This window comes from Schistosoma haematobium, chromosome 3 (genome assembly GCF_000699445.3).
Source record: "Schistosoma haematobium chromosome 3, whole genome shotgun sequence".
NCBI classification, from domain to species: domain Eukaryota; kingdom Metazoa; phylum Platyhelminthes; class Trematoda; order Strigeidida; family Schistosomatidae; genus Schistosoma; species Schistosoma haematobium.
Window position 1 is genome coordinate 33,298,714 of NC_067198.1, and position 16,388 is coordinate 33,315,101.

Below are 16,388 nucleotides of genomic sequence, written 5' to 3' on the forward strand. Positions count from 1 at the left end.
AAAATGAGTAAACTGGACTGTTTATTTCACAATGTTCTGTTCAATTAAGAAATGGTAGATTGTAAGTTTTAGTAAATACTAGGGTGATAAGTCTTGTTAATTTGAACGCTATATTCGTTTCTTAAGCTATTTTGTAACCCCAAGATAGAACTATGCAGCGACCTGAACAACGAGAGAGAAGACGCAAAGTTTGCGAGAAGTACTTTACCCCAAGGTTCATTTTTGTACAGAAAAACACGGGTATTTACAGATGTTAACATTTGTTAAATCAACATCATATTTTGGCCAATCAGCTAAAAGACATATTATGTTACTGACCAATAGTAGCACTCAACATTCACATTCTAGAAAGCTCCATCATGCTCTGATTGACTAGGACTCTTCGGCTACCTTAGGGCCTCTGGAGGCTCCGTCGCAGTTCTCGGAAAGCCGACTCAACATAGAGAAATAATATTTCTTAATGATTAAATTAAATCTATTGCCAATAAATTATGTGAAACGTTTGTCTGTTTTTTTTTAAAAAAAGATGGATTATGTTAGGTAGTAGAATCTAAGACGCGTATTTGATTCCAATTAGGATTGATTAACTGGATGTTCCTGAATTTCAGTGTTGTTATTTGGATTTAAGCTCCAATTTAGGATGTCTTGCTTCAAACGCTAATGCATTATTCATAAAGTTTCTGAGTCATTAACTTACACAACAGGTTTAATGTTTATATCATTATTGGTATCATAGTACAACTAATCTGTTTCACAAATCCTCTTTAATCAACTTATACTGTATGACAAAAAATTATGACACAGATGACAAATAAGTAGCCCATATATTTATTTTTAAAAAGGTAAAATGAAATATATTCCCGACTTTTAAAGATTATTAAAGGTTAAAATCATAAATTATTGACAAACACTTATTAATCTCCCTAGGAAGTTAGAATACAATAAATAGGTTTAATCAAAATACTGACAAAGAATTAACAGAAGAGAAACACATAACTTACAGATGGAATTATGGGAGCAAGCTTACATATAGTTGTTTGACCTTTTGAATCGGATTCTTCTCTAATAACAAATAATATCAAGAAAATAGATAAAGTAAAGATAACTACCCTTGATATTATTATGATATGGACAAAGATTAAACAATGAATTGAAAGAAAATTTGATTTTTGCTTACTCTATCATCATCAGACATACACATACATCTTTAGTCATGAATAAAATGATGAACATTTGACTGAAATATTTATTAGCTTCACAAGAAAAACTGATACAGATGTACGACTAACATGTTTATAGTGATCCAGATGAATTTATTGTTAAGCTTTAAGATTAATCTTGAATTTAAATATCACTTTATCGTTGTCATTAATTCCATTTCATTTTTATAACCATTGATGATGGTATCCAACTCTTTAATTTGTCTTATCACGTCAATTTTTATCCAATATGCAATTTCAGTCCACAGCGACTATTATTATATTTGATAGGATATATGTGATTGGTTATTATGAGAACAATGGTGCATAGTGAAGTGAAATAGTTACGTGACAGAGTCATTTAAATTAGATGATAAAACGTTGTTTTGGAATAATTCGATTACCAGTACCATTTCATACGGTAGAGATAGTCAGCGAGCAGCGTTAAAACAAGGTGAAACGGCTTTTAGAAAAGATATGGATAGAGAAGTCGGAACTTGTGTCCAGTTTTGAAGGTTCAACTTACTAAATAAAAACATCAATCGACAGAGTTCTATAGTTAGTAAGCTGACGACTGATGGTGTACATATACGCATACATATCATTAATAAACATTTGAACTTACACAAATTTCACACTGTCAACATTTCCGATTTCTGGATTAATCAACAACAATCTCCTTCTTGTTTCAGCTAAATATTTTAAAACTAGATTTCGTTTCTCAATCAATTGATCTGGATCGTAATTCAAACGCCATAATGGAAGAATGGAGTCACGAAGTCTGTGAAGTGAAAAATAGTAAAGAACTATTAATTTATTCCATTATTTAAAGAATTTAAAAAAAGTTGAACGAAAATTCGTCAGAAACAGTCAAAGTTAATCTTCTACTTCAAAATTTATTCAGAATTAAAGTTGAATTAATGGACTGAGAGAATTGTCTAGTATGTTATGACAACTCGTTTATCTGAATATTATGTTATATATTCATTTTATAATGTTAGTAGTAACCTTAAGCAAAGAGATTAATAAATTAGATTCTGAAATAACACAAACAAATAAAAATATCTGGAAGATTAGCTAATCAATAAATGAAGAATTTCAGACACGGTCGATACTTTGATCTATGTTTTCTGAGCCGCGTGGCTTCATTGAGAAGCTTTGAAAGTCGTTGTGAACAGCATGATTAGCATTTACTGTAGCATGAAGTAACCGATCTATCTAAAATATTTAATTATTAAAACACTGATTATAATAAATGAGATACTGTAGCTAGTTAATAGTTTATTCATACCATAGAATATGGAAAAGACGACTCAAATGATCCAAACAAGCTCATAAAATGTATGTGCAAGCTGTATTTAGTTAAAGGCATTAAAAATAAAACTTGATATAATAAGAAATTTTTATTTTAAGAAGTTTGGGAAAACATTCAATACATCAAAGAACATAACACAAAGTAACAAGAAGAAAATATGTTTGAACATTCAGAAATAAAGGATATCGGAAAAAATATTTGTTTACAACAAATTTGTAAGCTGCCAATTACAACTAACAAACTATTAAGGTACAAAGATACACATTCTGATTGGATCAATAAGTGTTACAAATTGTGACTAATGGATTTCACGTCGACTGAGTCTTAAATACGAATAATAAATACTAATTTATAACTGTAAAGACCCAAACAAAGATATATTGAAAACAATTATTCACTCTGATATTTTATTATTTTAAAACATTCCGTAAGGATTCGCAAACTGTTGATGGACAGTGGAATATAAATGAAATGATGATGTACCAAGATTTGATACTGTTAATATAAAAAATGGTAGATACTTACTTACACCTGTTACCCCTCGTGGAGGAGCATAGACCGCTCACCAGCATTCTTTATTCAACTCTGTCCTGGGCAATCCTCTCCAGTTGTTACCAGTTGATATTCATCCTTTTCATGCCTGCTTCCAATTCTCGACGCAGTGTGTTCATTGGCCTTCCTCTTTTCCGCTTCCCTTCAGGATTCCAAGTTAGCACTTGCCTCGTGATGCAATTTGATGATTTCCTCAATGTATATCTTATCCATTTCTAACATCTTTTCCTAAGTTCCTCTTCAGATGGAAGCTGGTTTGTTCTCTCCCACAGTAGGAGGTTGTTCATGGTATCCGACTAACGGACATTAAGTACCTTGCGTAGACAACTGTTTAGAAATACTTGTACCTTTTTGATGATGATTATAGTAGTTCTCGAAGTTTCAGCTCTGTACAGTAGGACTGTCTTGACGTTCGTATTGAAGATTCTGACTTTGATATTGATTGGTAGTTGTTTCGAGTTCCATATGTTCTTTAACTGTAGGGATGCTGTCTAGGTACGTGCTTCCCTTGAAATGAGGCCTTTAAAATCCAGTCAACCACCAGAAGAGGGAGTGAGTAAGCAGCCTTGTTTGACACTAGTCCTCATTTGGAATACATTTGTCAGCTGTAGCCCATGCAGAACTTTAAAAAATGGTAGGTAGTACGCTAATTTTTTTTAGAAATATTCCGAATTCTAGCAAACTATTTTGTTTATTATGGTATGTGTATGCGTGTTCAATTCATTTCATGATTAACAATCATAGGAAGAATTTTTGTTAGAAAAGAAACTAATCAGTAAACTTTTTAACTGCTAAAAGACATACGTTTCGTGAGCTTTCTCCAAGTCAACTGGTTCACTTAACCAATCTATATGTTGTTCTTTTGATAAGAGTTCAGATTTTATTTCACTTTCCGCTCGCCTTTTCATTAATGGATCAGCATGAGGACGAGCAATCTTAACATATCCAGGAAGATAAAAAAATAAGGCATTTAACATCAAGCAGTAGAAATAAGAAAACTTTTATAATTATTATTGTTATTATTATCATTATTATTAACTCCGCCTGTAGCTCTTCTAGAGTTACTGCCGGTCCCAAGCCCGGGTAAAGGAGGAGGGTTGGGCATGGGGTTAGCGTCCCCATCCCGTAGAAAACTAACTCGCTAAAAAAACGCTTACCAGAAAAAATAATTCAAACCATTTTAACTCTGCCCTGAGAGTTAGAAGGTCTTCATTTAGAAGAATTATGACGCTTCATGGTGAAAGCCGAATTCCTTCGGAAGCCACGAGGCCGATGCCCCTTCTAACAACCAGAGCAAAAATTTTTATAGGTACATGGAACGTTAGAACAATGTGGGAAACCGGGAAGACCAGCCAAATAGCAACGGAAATGAGGAGATACAACTTGGCAGTACTGGGAATCAGCGAAACCCACTGGACCCAAGCTGGACAGAAAAGGCTAGCTACGGGAGAGATGCTGCTATACTCTGGTCACGAAGAGGAAAATGCTCCACACACACAGGGAGTTGCTCTAATGCTGTCCAAAGTAGCACGAAATGCACTTGTAGGATGGGAATCCCACGGATCCAGAATCATCAAAGCATCATTCAAAACAAAGAAGGAGGGGATCTTAATGAATATTATCCAATGTTATGCACCCACCAATGATAGCAACGACGACATTAAAGATCAATTCTACGAGCGGCTGCAGTCAATCATAGAGAAATGCTCAAGAAAGGACCTCACCATTCTGATGGGAGATCTAAATGCCAAGGTCGGAATAGACAACACTGGATATGAAGATATTATGGGACGACATGGACTGGGAGAGAGGAACGAAAATGGAGAAAGATTTGCAAATTTGTGTGCATTCAACAAATTAGTCATAGGAGGCACAATATTTCCACACAAACGTATACACAAGGCTACATGGATCTCACCGGACCACACTACACAGAACCAAATAGACCATATTTGCATCAACAAAAAATTCCGAAGGACAATGGAAGATGTGAGAACCAGGAGAGGAGCTGACGTAGCTTCAGATCACCACCTAGTTGTAGCCAATTTAAAACTGAAGCTAAAAAAGAACTGGACAAGTGGACAAACAGCAATACAAAGGTTCAATACAGCCTTCCTTCGAGATACTGACAAACTCAATGAATTCAAGATAGCTCTCAACAACAGATTCCAAGCCTTTCAAGATCTACTGAAGGAAGAAGAAACTACCATGGAGGACAACTGGAAAGGCATCAAAGAAACATTGACTTCAACGTGTCAAGAGGTTCTGGGCCTAAAGAAACACCATCATAAGGAATGGATCTCTATAGAAACACTGGACAAGATCAAAGAAAGGAAGAACAAGAAGACAGCAATTAACAACAGCCGAACACGAGCAGAGAAAGTCCAAGCACAAGCTGAATACATAGAAGCAAACAAGCAAGTGAAGAGGAGCATTAGAGCCGACAGGAAGAAATACGTGGAAGAATTAGCAACGACGGCAGAAAAAGCTGCTAGAGAAGGAAATATGAAACAGCTCTACGATACAACGAAGAAACTATCAGGGAAATACAGTAAACCAGAGAGGCCGGTCAAAGACAAAGAAGGCAAGCCAATCACTGAAATTCAACAACAGCGAAACAGATGGGTAGAATACTTCGAGGAACTCCTGAATAGGCCGGCTCCAATGAATCCACCGAACATCGAAGCAGCACACACAGATCTTCCTATAGATGTCAACCCACCAACGACGGAAGAAATTAGAATGGCCGTCAGACAAATCAAGAACGGGAAAGCAGCAGGACCCGACAACATACCAGCTGAAGCACTGAAATCAGACGTCGAAGTAACCACAAGCATGCTTTACCCTCTATTCAAAAAGATTTGGGAGGAGGAACAAGTGCCAATGGACTGGAAAGAAGGACACCTCATCAAGATTCCAAAGAAAGGAGATCTGAGCAAATGTGAAAACTACAGAGGCATTACACTACTGTCAATACCAGGGAAAGTCTTCAACAGGGTGTTGCTGAACCGGATGAAGGATGCAGTAGACGCACAACTTCGAGATCAACAAGCTGGATTCCGTAAGGATCGGTCGTGCACAGACCAAATTGCAACACTACGGATCATCGTCGAACAATCAGTTGAGTGGAACTCGTCACTATACATCAACTTCATTGATTATGAAAAGGCATTCGACAGTGTAGATAGGAGGACATTATGGAAACTTCTTCGACACTACGGAGTTCCTGAGAAGATTGTCAATATTATCCGGAACTCATACGACGGACTACAGTGCAAAGTAGTGCATGGAGGACAGCTGACAGATGCATTCCAAGTAAGGACCGGAGTCAGACAAGGCTGTTTACTCTCTCCCTTCGTCTTTCTTCTGGTGGTCGACTGGATTATGAAGACCTCGACATCTGAAGGAAAACACGGAATACAATGGACAGCTCAGAACCAATTAGACGATCTGGACTTCGCAGATGACCTAGCCCTCCTATCACGTACACGTGAACAGATTCAGATAAAGACAGCCAATGTAGCAGCAGTCTGCATCAGTAGGCCTCAGCATACACAAAGGGGAAACCAAGGTCCTCAAATTCAAAGCGGAGAACAGCAATCCAATCACCCTTGATGGCGAAACTCTGGAAGATGTAGAATCCTTCACATATCTGGGAAGCATCGTCGATAGACATGGAGGTTCAGATGCAGACGTAAAGGCGAGGATTGGCAAAGCAAGGGCCGCATTCCTACAATTGAAGAACATATGGAACTCAAAACAACTTTCAACCAATATCAAAGTGAGAATCTTCAATACGAACGTCAAGGCAATTCTACTGTATGGAGCTGAAACTTGGAGAACTACAACAACCATAATCAAGAAAGTACAAGTATTTATAAATAGCTGTCTACGCAAGATACTCAACATCCATTGGCCGGATACCATCAGCAATAGCCTTCTGTGGGAGAGAACAAACCAACTTCCAGCTGAAGAGGAAATTAGGAAAAGACGATGGAAATGGATAGGACATACATTACGCAAATCGTCAAACTGCATCACGAGGCAAGCTCTAACTTGTAATCCTGAAGGGAAGCGGAAAAGAGGAAGGCCAAAGAACACATTACGTCGGATAATAGAAGCAGATATGAAAAGGATGAATTACAACTGGAAAGAGCTAGAAAGGATTGCCCAGGACAGGGTTGGATGGAGAATGCTGGTGAGCGACCTATGCTCCTTCACGAGGAGTAACAGGTGTAAGTAAGTAAGTAAGTAAGTAATTATTATTATTATTATTATTATTATTATTATTATTATTATATCCGTTATACTAGCCTGAAGGTTATCACAATGAGACAAGATGAACTGACTTTTAATTATGATTACTGACTAGGTATTCTATAAAAGTCTCAAAATTTATTACTGCTAGAATGATCACGAGATTACTCGATTTTTGTTATTAATGTTAAAGTTTTACTAGTAACGGTAACCTCAAGTATTCTATTTTTTTACTGTGATTCAACTTTTTGGATCATCTCTGGGCTTTTCTGACTGGCTGCCACAACTTTTAGTTTGCTAATTTTCTGTATATTTTAAGGTCATACTTCCGTGACCATTTGGATTATTTCAGATTGCTCTGCTTGAATAGCAAGTTATTCCTACACTTAATCTTCTTCCTGTATTAGCAGATAATTGTTGAAGTACTGTGTGCCAAATGTAGTCGTCGAGTTCCTAGTAAAATCGTTTGTACTAAAATATCTCAACAGTCCCCGAATTCGCAAGTATTGTAGGTCAACCGGACAGCATGCAATAGTTGTAGTAATGCCTTATTTATCATTACAATTTCCACATATTGGCGTGAAACGAAAAAGACAATATAGTTTGAGAAACATGGCACTTATGGACTCTAACCATAGATTAAGATTATCTCTATGGCTCGAATCCAAGACGCTTTGATCTCTCCACATGGCTTAGACCGGTAGTCAGTAAACTTCATGAACCGATAACAAATATTCACTTGTGTATCCGCAGTCCTCATCTAACCTGATCGAATACTACCCAAATTGTGCGTCAGAGTAGGTGATGCCTGGATAACATATTCCAGACGACATCAATCGATGGACATCTAGAGCCTTGAAAGCCAATTTACCATTTCTACCTAGAAACCCATATCCAACCTTGAGAACTACTAGTTTGTAACCTCCAAAAATTAAGTGCTTTATTGCAAAGATAAAATGTCAGTTACACATAATTATAGGTCTACTTATAAAAACGACTCCGAATAACAAATGTTTTGATGCAGATAATACCGACAAAGTTTTTGATTGCTATGTTGTATGATGATGGCTGAAATTTATCAAAAAGAATATCTTTATCTGTGATTAATTTATGACCCTACTTTACAGTAAGACTTAAATGAATATAATTCATGGCTGATAATTATATGAGTCATTTCAAGGAACCTTCAGGAAAAACTGTAGTTTTCTTTTAAGAGAAAGAAAGATACCTCAGTGAGATATAAATTTATTTGAAAAAGCACTAGTGTCACAACTACTAAAATGATCGAGACATGGTCACTCAAAGCAATCACCCTGAACACCTATCACACACTCGAGTTCGGCTCCTGAATCCGGGGCGTTCAGTTTTACAGCATACATAAGCAGCTTCAAATACCTTGATTTTGTAGATCAGATGGATCTATGTTTATATTATTAAAATTTGCATTACTCAAAGTATAGTTGGTGTCTTTCCCAACGACGTTCAAAGCACAACAATCCACAGGGTTGAAATCAGTGGAATTGGAGAATCAAAGGTCAGGAATGGAGAAGACCTGAAAATTTACAGTCGAGCATCTGGAGGTGTGACTGATTTTGGAATCTTATTGGAAGACATATGATCTTCTAGAAGTCAATCTGTTTAACTAAGGCTCGGCGTCGATCCTCAGAATCTCCTTATAGTCATCCACATTCAGCCTGAGACCCTTACAAGAAACATTCGAGAACCAAAAAAGTTCGAAGAACCTTTTTTGATCTGCAGGTAATCCATCTGTTATTATGTGTGGTGTACAGCTGGTCGTGACAAAAATTCTGCCCAGAGAGGACTAAACTGGTGCTGATTTGGCGGAATGTTCTACTTTGATGAAGGTTTTTTTTGACTTCGTCAAAGCTTTTTGGTGACCTTCCTGTCAGGAGTTGCTCTTTATTTCTATTGTATAAGTGGTAGCAGAGCTCTTCATTTGAAAACTGCTACATGGTGGGAGCTGCAACATCTATGTCCCATTTTAAAGCTCATAATCACTTCCCAGGATCGTTCACCGACTCCTCTTGTAGTTGGTGAGTCAATTCTTGTATATAGGAGGAATCAGAACGTTTTTAAGTCCTTCTGCCGAAATTGTGTTCTTGTAGCATTCACCACAGCTCTTCATATCATACTTCATTGTTTGCATTTTGTTCAAACAACATTAAGCAATTGATATGATAAAGAAATCTTCATCTCTAACGTGAATTATCACGATGCAGGTCATCCTTAACCATTATTACGGTAGGCTCAAATTGTCCAGTTAAAGTGACTTGAGTTTAATCAAGGTGAGTAGGCGAGTATCTGATTTATCACGCATAAGTAAATGCTTATGTCGCAATATATATAATTCTGTCCTTATATCTTTACGTCTATAAACTCTTGTTCTGATATATATCTACTCCTCTACTGAACGGTCGAAACACTGAGTGTGGTTAGGTCGACGCCACCCTTATACCAGCTCACTTTGAGATTGCTTGTTTCGTGATGTGATTCTTCTTCAAAACACCGGAGTACCATATCTGAACACAGAAATGGTAAAGTTGAAAATCTGACTTTGTCTAAATCATCTTAGGCAATTAAAACATATGTACAGTACCACTTCCTTTTTGCCTTCAGTATACACACGAAAGTTCAGTCAAGTTGAGTAATCCAAATAACGTTTACATTGGCGGAGTATGTAGGGAAAGAATACTTCTAGATGGCGGCTAGCAATCGAATTTAGGAAGTGTATTTCGTCTTACCCCGTGCTCGTCAGCTAAACACACCTACATCCTAGCGTTGATGTTTGTAATGTGGGACTGCAACCCATTACCTATCGTCTGAAATACCAATACATTATCCAAAAAAAGAATGAGCAACGATAGTCATCAATTCGTTTAACAGCCATGATATCTATTAGTATCACGAGTGATTCACATCTTCGATGATAACTTTTATAATAACTGGGAAAATTTGAGAATAATGGTAATACGCCAGATTGAGAACCAAGAACTAACCTTAGCTTCTATTTTCGAACCTTTCCAAATGTGTCCATCCAAAACAGAGATAGCAAAATCACGATCAGCGGCAGATCTGAAAATCGATTCTATGAAATATTTTACACAAATTACTCAAATGAAAGAAATGCTAAACCGCATTTTGGAAACTTTATCTTGCAAAATTTTACATTTAATGACTGCAACATCTTCTTCATTACCTTCAAATGAAAAATAAGAAAAAAGATTGAGATTGTACACCTTACTGTTATAAAATAAAGTACGCAAAGTAGACTAGTCAAAATCTAGTACTTAACATCAATAATGAGAAGATTCAAAAAGCTTTAGAATGTTAAATTCATCTGCGTTTAACAAGTTAGTGGCTATATGAACTCAAGAGCCCAGTTGACAACGGTTCGCGTATTCGAAGCGAAAATCACTGGGTTTCAGTCCCGATATGAATGTTAACATTGGTATTAAGGTACATCCGCCTAGCGAACGCCTAACGGAACGAAACGCAGGACCTAGTGTCCATTGCTAGTCACTATCAAACCTAACTGAAAAACATGTGACTTAATGACAGTACCACGGCAGTTCTCTCAGGACGCATACGTCCCAAAAAATACATAGAAATTCAGTCCATAACATCAACAACGGGAAAATTCAAAAAGCTTTACTCATAAAAATGCAGGAGTTAGTTTAATGTCGGGAAATTTTACAAGATGAGGTAGGTCAAAATTGTTTCAATTATTTACACTATATCAGACAGATAGAAGTATACGGGATAAGGTATAAATGTGGATCTATTCAACTTGACACACTTAATATTAACACAATCACTAAAAAAAATTGAGAAGAGGAAAAGAAAGTTGGAATAATAGTTATACTTATAGTATTAGAAAAGGGCTAACGAAATTGAGAAGAGGTGAGAAAAAATCTGGCATTAAAGAATCATAGGAGAATGCAGAAAGAATACTTCTGTGTCACTGTGATTGATATTAATACATATCACTTGAAGTCTCAAAACCTGTGTTTACCGCTATTTTGAGCATTCAAAGAAAGTCTACACGTCGATATGACGTCACTGAACGATCTAATGTTGTGGCCTGACTGTCATTATTTTTTAGTCACATTATTCCTACGTTAACCATCTAGAGGGACTGGTATTCTACAATCAACATTAGCACTGTTCACTTGATTTCAATACATTTATGAAGTTGAAAAATCGCAAGGCAGAAGACCAAACTCAAAAGAGTTAGATGAAGGTATAACCACTACTAAGAACATGCTTAATGCAAAGATAAAAGTGAACATGGGACGAAAACAGTCCTGATAAATACAAGATGATCTAGAATATTTAGATTCAGAATTGTTGAGTCCAGAAGGCATACTGCCTGTGTTAGTACTTCTCTAGTAAGCTTCTGAGAGTGTCTAGTCGTCTCTTGAATCGAAGGGGCAGACACCACAGCATTGGGCAACAAGTTCCAAGAATTGATGGCTCAGTCTAAAAACCTGTATCCCACGAATATTTTGCGCATTCTTAGCCTTTGTACTGACCTGCTATTTCCTCTAAGTTTTCCTGATATGGTAGGAAGAAAAAGAGGATACATCAGGTCCAAAATCATTTCTTAGTATTCAATACATCAAAATCAGATCAACTCTTGATCTACCGTAGGACAGAGTAAAGAGGTCAAGCTTTTCAAGCCGCTCTGTGTATGGCTAACCCCAAAGTTCTGGAATTGCGTGGGTACCTCCTCTCTGTACTTTTTCCACGATAGCTGAGTCACCTTTAAAAAACAAGGGATTGAAGCCTGAAAGCAGTTTATAAGTTTGGATCTTAATACGGTTGTGAATACTGCAGTGAACATATTAGTATACAACTTGGTTGTAAACTCCTTAACTGCGACCACGATGAAGTGGGCCTTGGTCTTAAGATCATGGCTTATTGTTACCCTAAGATTATTGTGAGACCGGACTACAGGTACTGACTCTCCCATTATACTGTACCTATTTACCTATGTATCCCCAATGTACATGTAGACACACTTGGCCTCGTTGATGGGCATCAGTCATTTTTTAAACCAGATAATCAGGACATCTAAGTCCTCCTGAAGTGCACATCCATCTACATTTCCCATTATTTCTCGCCCAAATGTTATATCATCAGCGTAAAGTAGCATCGGAGACTCAACTACACTTGGGAGTTCATTTACATACAGTATAAAAAGTAAAGGATCTAGGACAGAGACTTGAGGTACTCCACTAAGTACTGGTTTTCAGGGGAAGCATTTTGAGTTTACTCTCATTTTCTACCACTCACTATGATATCCTTGACTCAATTTAGAAGACGTCTGGCGATTCCTGGATTTTTCAGTTTTAAAAGGAGTCTGTTATTCAGCACCTTATCGAATACTTTCCCGAAGTCTACGGCGACAACATCCGCCGATTCTCCATTATTTGGAAACTGACCATTTCTCTCTTGCTACAAGGAGGTTTATTGCGCAAGATAATCCTTTCCTGAAACCATGTTGTTCGCTGCTAAACAAGTTGTTGGTTTCTGTTATAATCCTCTCTTACGTTATAACCCAGCTATTCCTATTTCTTAGTATTCTCGGACACCAATTTACTCGACAAGTCCCCAAATTAGAACACGGTTGAACAGGAAATAGATTATATTCTAAATAACAAGGTTAGATGGAAGTAAGAAGCACAACAGGAAAAACGTTAGTATATTCATAGTTTTTACATGAGGAGATTTCTAGAGTATTCTCCAGGTATCGGCTAGCGCTGGTTGCATAAGAATTAGCCAATCAGCGTGCACCAACGCGAGCGTGCATTGAGCATGATTTAATCCAGTCTATGTCCCGCTAACAGTTTCAATGACTGTCATTATGGCCTTTTTGATTATTCTACGACACTAAATGAGGCTGACAGATCTGTAGTTTGATGAAGTTTGTCTTGATCCTACCTTATGAATCGGAGCGACGATTGAATCCTTCCAGTCGATAAGTAACTCACCTTGGTCAACTGACATAGTGTATTTGGGTTTAGTCCTACGCTTAGAGGAGGCTCTTGAGTGAAGACTATCCAGAAATAGTCCGCCATGGCCTCTGCTTTGTGCTGGAGTTCCTCTTTCATTTGATGCACTCCCGTAAATAGGTTGAGAATCCAATAGTGCGTTCCCGTTCTGTAATTTATGTACGAGAAAAGTCTCTTCGGCTGCTTGATTACAAACTGTGTCAACCGCTATTCGTATTTCCCCGGAGCTGCCCAGATTGAGCTTATATACTTACTTCAAACGGAACTTTTGCGTTCCATCATATTCGTTGTGTCAAAGCTGATGGTGATGTTCCAACATTTTTTCGTCTTAGTAAATATTAAGTATCTCGGTTCATCCAGAGATGGCCGTGCTTTTCCTTCTTTGGGACTGTCCAGGGTATAAATGGTTGAGTTATTTGACTGTATAACTGCTGTGAGTCCAGGCCTCCCCTACTGATTCGCCGGAGTCTATTTCCCCGTTTTCAGTCGAGGCTGCTGAGTTAATCACCTTGATGTCTGCTTTCCATATATTAGGACTGACCAGCACAACTGCTTGACAGACTATATTAACCGTGAACTTGAATAATATGACCGCAAGATCACTTCTCCCTATAGGTGGGAGGATCGTCATTTGAATGACATCATCACCGTGGGTGAAGACTAAATTCAAGACAGACGAGGAGCTTTGATAGTCATATCTGGTGAGATCTCGTGTGTGTTGAGATAAAGCCGGAGAAATTGTGGTTTCTAACAATTTGTAATCAGATGATGGTTGTGATAACCCTACTTTTAAGTTTTCCCAATTTGCAGTGTGCATTAAGGTCACCTACCATAAGGTTTTTACACATGTTTGACCAGAATAAGTTTATTTAGGAGGAAGTCATCCACTACACATTCCGGACTGCGATGTACTACAACTAATAAAATGTCTTACCCTTTGCATTTCAGATGGCACTGCGCCAGCTCACATGTTTCTGAGTCGTGTGACTCTCGATAGCTCATATGGTTAATGTGCTTATTATGTTCATGATAACCCCACCACCTCTACAGTTTAGTCTGTAAACCCAACAAAGGGACCAAACAGTTGGATTTCACCACCATGAGCTTCTGGAGTTAATCACGTTTCTTATGGAAATGGCATTAGGATTTTCTGTGTCCACCGCGGTTCTGAGCTCCGTCATTTTATTGGGCAGGTTGCAAGCATTTGTATAGCATATCTTTAATTACGTGAAATGATATCCCGTACCACCCAGAGTGGTTTGGGCATGGCTTTACTGCGAACTTTTACAACGTGAAAACCCCTAAGTACAAGGTTCTTTTACGAGGCGACTTGCTTGAGTACTTTCAGAGTCTACTTTTTGTCCTATTCTGTGAAGCAATATTAATGCTAACTCCTAATACTGTTTTGGGCAGTAGCTGGTTTATTGAGGACTAAATGTGGCTTAGATCGTGATCAAACTAAACCTATGATTCTTTTTCTGAAGACTCTCTTAAATCACAAGAAAAAACAAACCCCTCTGCGAAGTATTTTGAAAAGCATTGAGACTTTTGGTTCCTAATCTCTTTGCATCTTCGCAGTCCTATTTGGCAGGAAACGTGCAGGTCTCGCTTTTTTTCTTCATTCCCTAGATGTTACTGTCAGTCAATCATTGACCTTATATTGATTGCTGATCGAATCACCTACAACGTCCAGGCTTTGCTCATGAATATTCTATTTTTTGTTGATATGGGGATCAGTATGGGGTTCTGTAGTTGAAACTGTCAACTCACATACTTTAGAGTTTGCTGTAATTTGCATTTTCTTTGCTTGCATCTTTCACTTGTAACCATGCCTATATTTATTTGTCACCCGCTAAACTGTGGTGGTCCATCTTGATGATTTCATTCAGATCTCAAGCTGTACTCATGAAGACGTCATTGCATCCTTGAGATCTGGCAGCTGCTCATCTCCTACTGGTTGTTTGTCTGAGGGCATCTTTCTATGTGTTCAGCAGCTCAATCGCCTCAAGAATCCGTAGAAATACGTGGAAGGCCTAGTAACGACAGCGGAGAAAGCTGCAAGAGAAGGAAATATCAAACAACTATATGACACAACGAAGAAACTGGCATGGAAATATAGTAAACCGGAGAAACCAGTCAAGGACAAAGAACGAAAGTCAATCACCGACATTCAAGAACAGAGGAGCAGATGGGTAGAAGATTTCGAGAAACCCTTGAATAGGTCATATTCATTTAATCCACCGGATATTGAAGCAGCACCTACAGACCTTCCCATAAATGTCACTCCAACGATCGAAGAAATCAGAATGACCATCAGACAAATCAACAATGGGAAAGCAGCAGAACGTGACAATATACCAGCCGAAGATCTGAAGTCAGACACAAAAGTCACTGAAAACATACTCCACGTTCTATTATGAAAGATTTAGGAGGGAGAACAAGTTCAGACAGACTGGAAAGAAGGACACTTCATCAAGATACCAAAGAAAAAAGATCTGAGCAAATATGAGAACTCAGCTGCAGAGGCATCACACTACCATCGGTACCAGGAAACGTCTCCAACAGAGTGTTGCTGAACCGGATGAAAGATTCTGCAGACGCCCAACTTCGAGAACAACAGACAGGATAATTGAGTGGCTTTAGACCCTAACTTAAACTTCCTTTTTAGGGATTTAACTTTATTATCTTGATTTATAACCCAAAAATATTTAGTGAAATAGGCCATTAAAGAAACTGACAAAGGAATGTAGTTCAAGAAAATTAATCCGAAAGTTTATAACTGACTCATCTTTATCAGAATGGGTTTTGTGGAGATTTTAGAAATTTCACAGATTGAAATCATGAGTCAGTTGAAGCTAGACCACCATTGAAAACCTGGAAGCACTGGACGGCCGTTTCGTCCTAGTATGGGACTCCTCAGCAGTGCGCATCCACGATCCACAAAACCCATTCTGATAATAATAATCAACTGCTCACTAGTGACTGACTTCAGGAAAAACTCCCGAAGTTCTAGTGAGAAGCCGTTACCAG

General features: G+C 37.8%; 1 protein-coding gene across 2 annotated transcripts in view; it reads right to left on the reverse strand.

The window, feature by feature from the left end:
• RNMTL1B (rRNA methyltransferase 3B, mitochondrial) overlaps nucleotides 1-16,388 on the reverse strand; it is a 46,756-nt gene that overhangs the window by 12,191 nt on the left and 18,177 nt on the right. For both annotated transcript variants that reach the window (XM_051213667.1, XM_051213668.1), the window contains 5 exons: nucleotides 10,455-10,540; nucleotides 10,341-10,416; nucleotides 3,871-4,001; nucleotides 1,825-1,980; nucleotides 1,002-1,062 (listed from right to left, as the gene is read on the reverse strand). In XM_051213667.1, coding sequence (XP_051069664.1) covers nucleotides 1,002-1,062; nucleotides 1,825-1,980; nucleotides 3,871-4,001; nucleotides 10,341-10,416; nucleotides 10,455-10,540 — 510 coding nt within the window. The remainder of the gene's footprint in view (nucleotides 1-1,001; nucleotides 1,063-1,824; nucleotides 1,981-3,870; nucleotides 4,002-10,340; nucleotides 10,417-10,454; nucleotides 10,541-16,388) is intronic.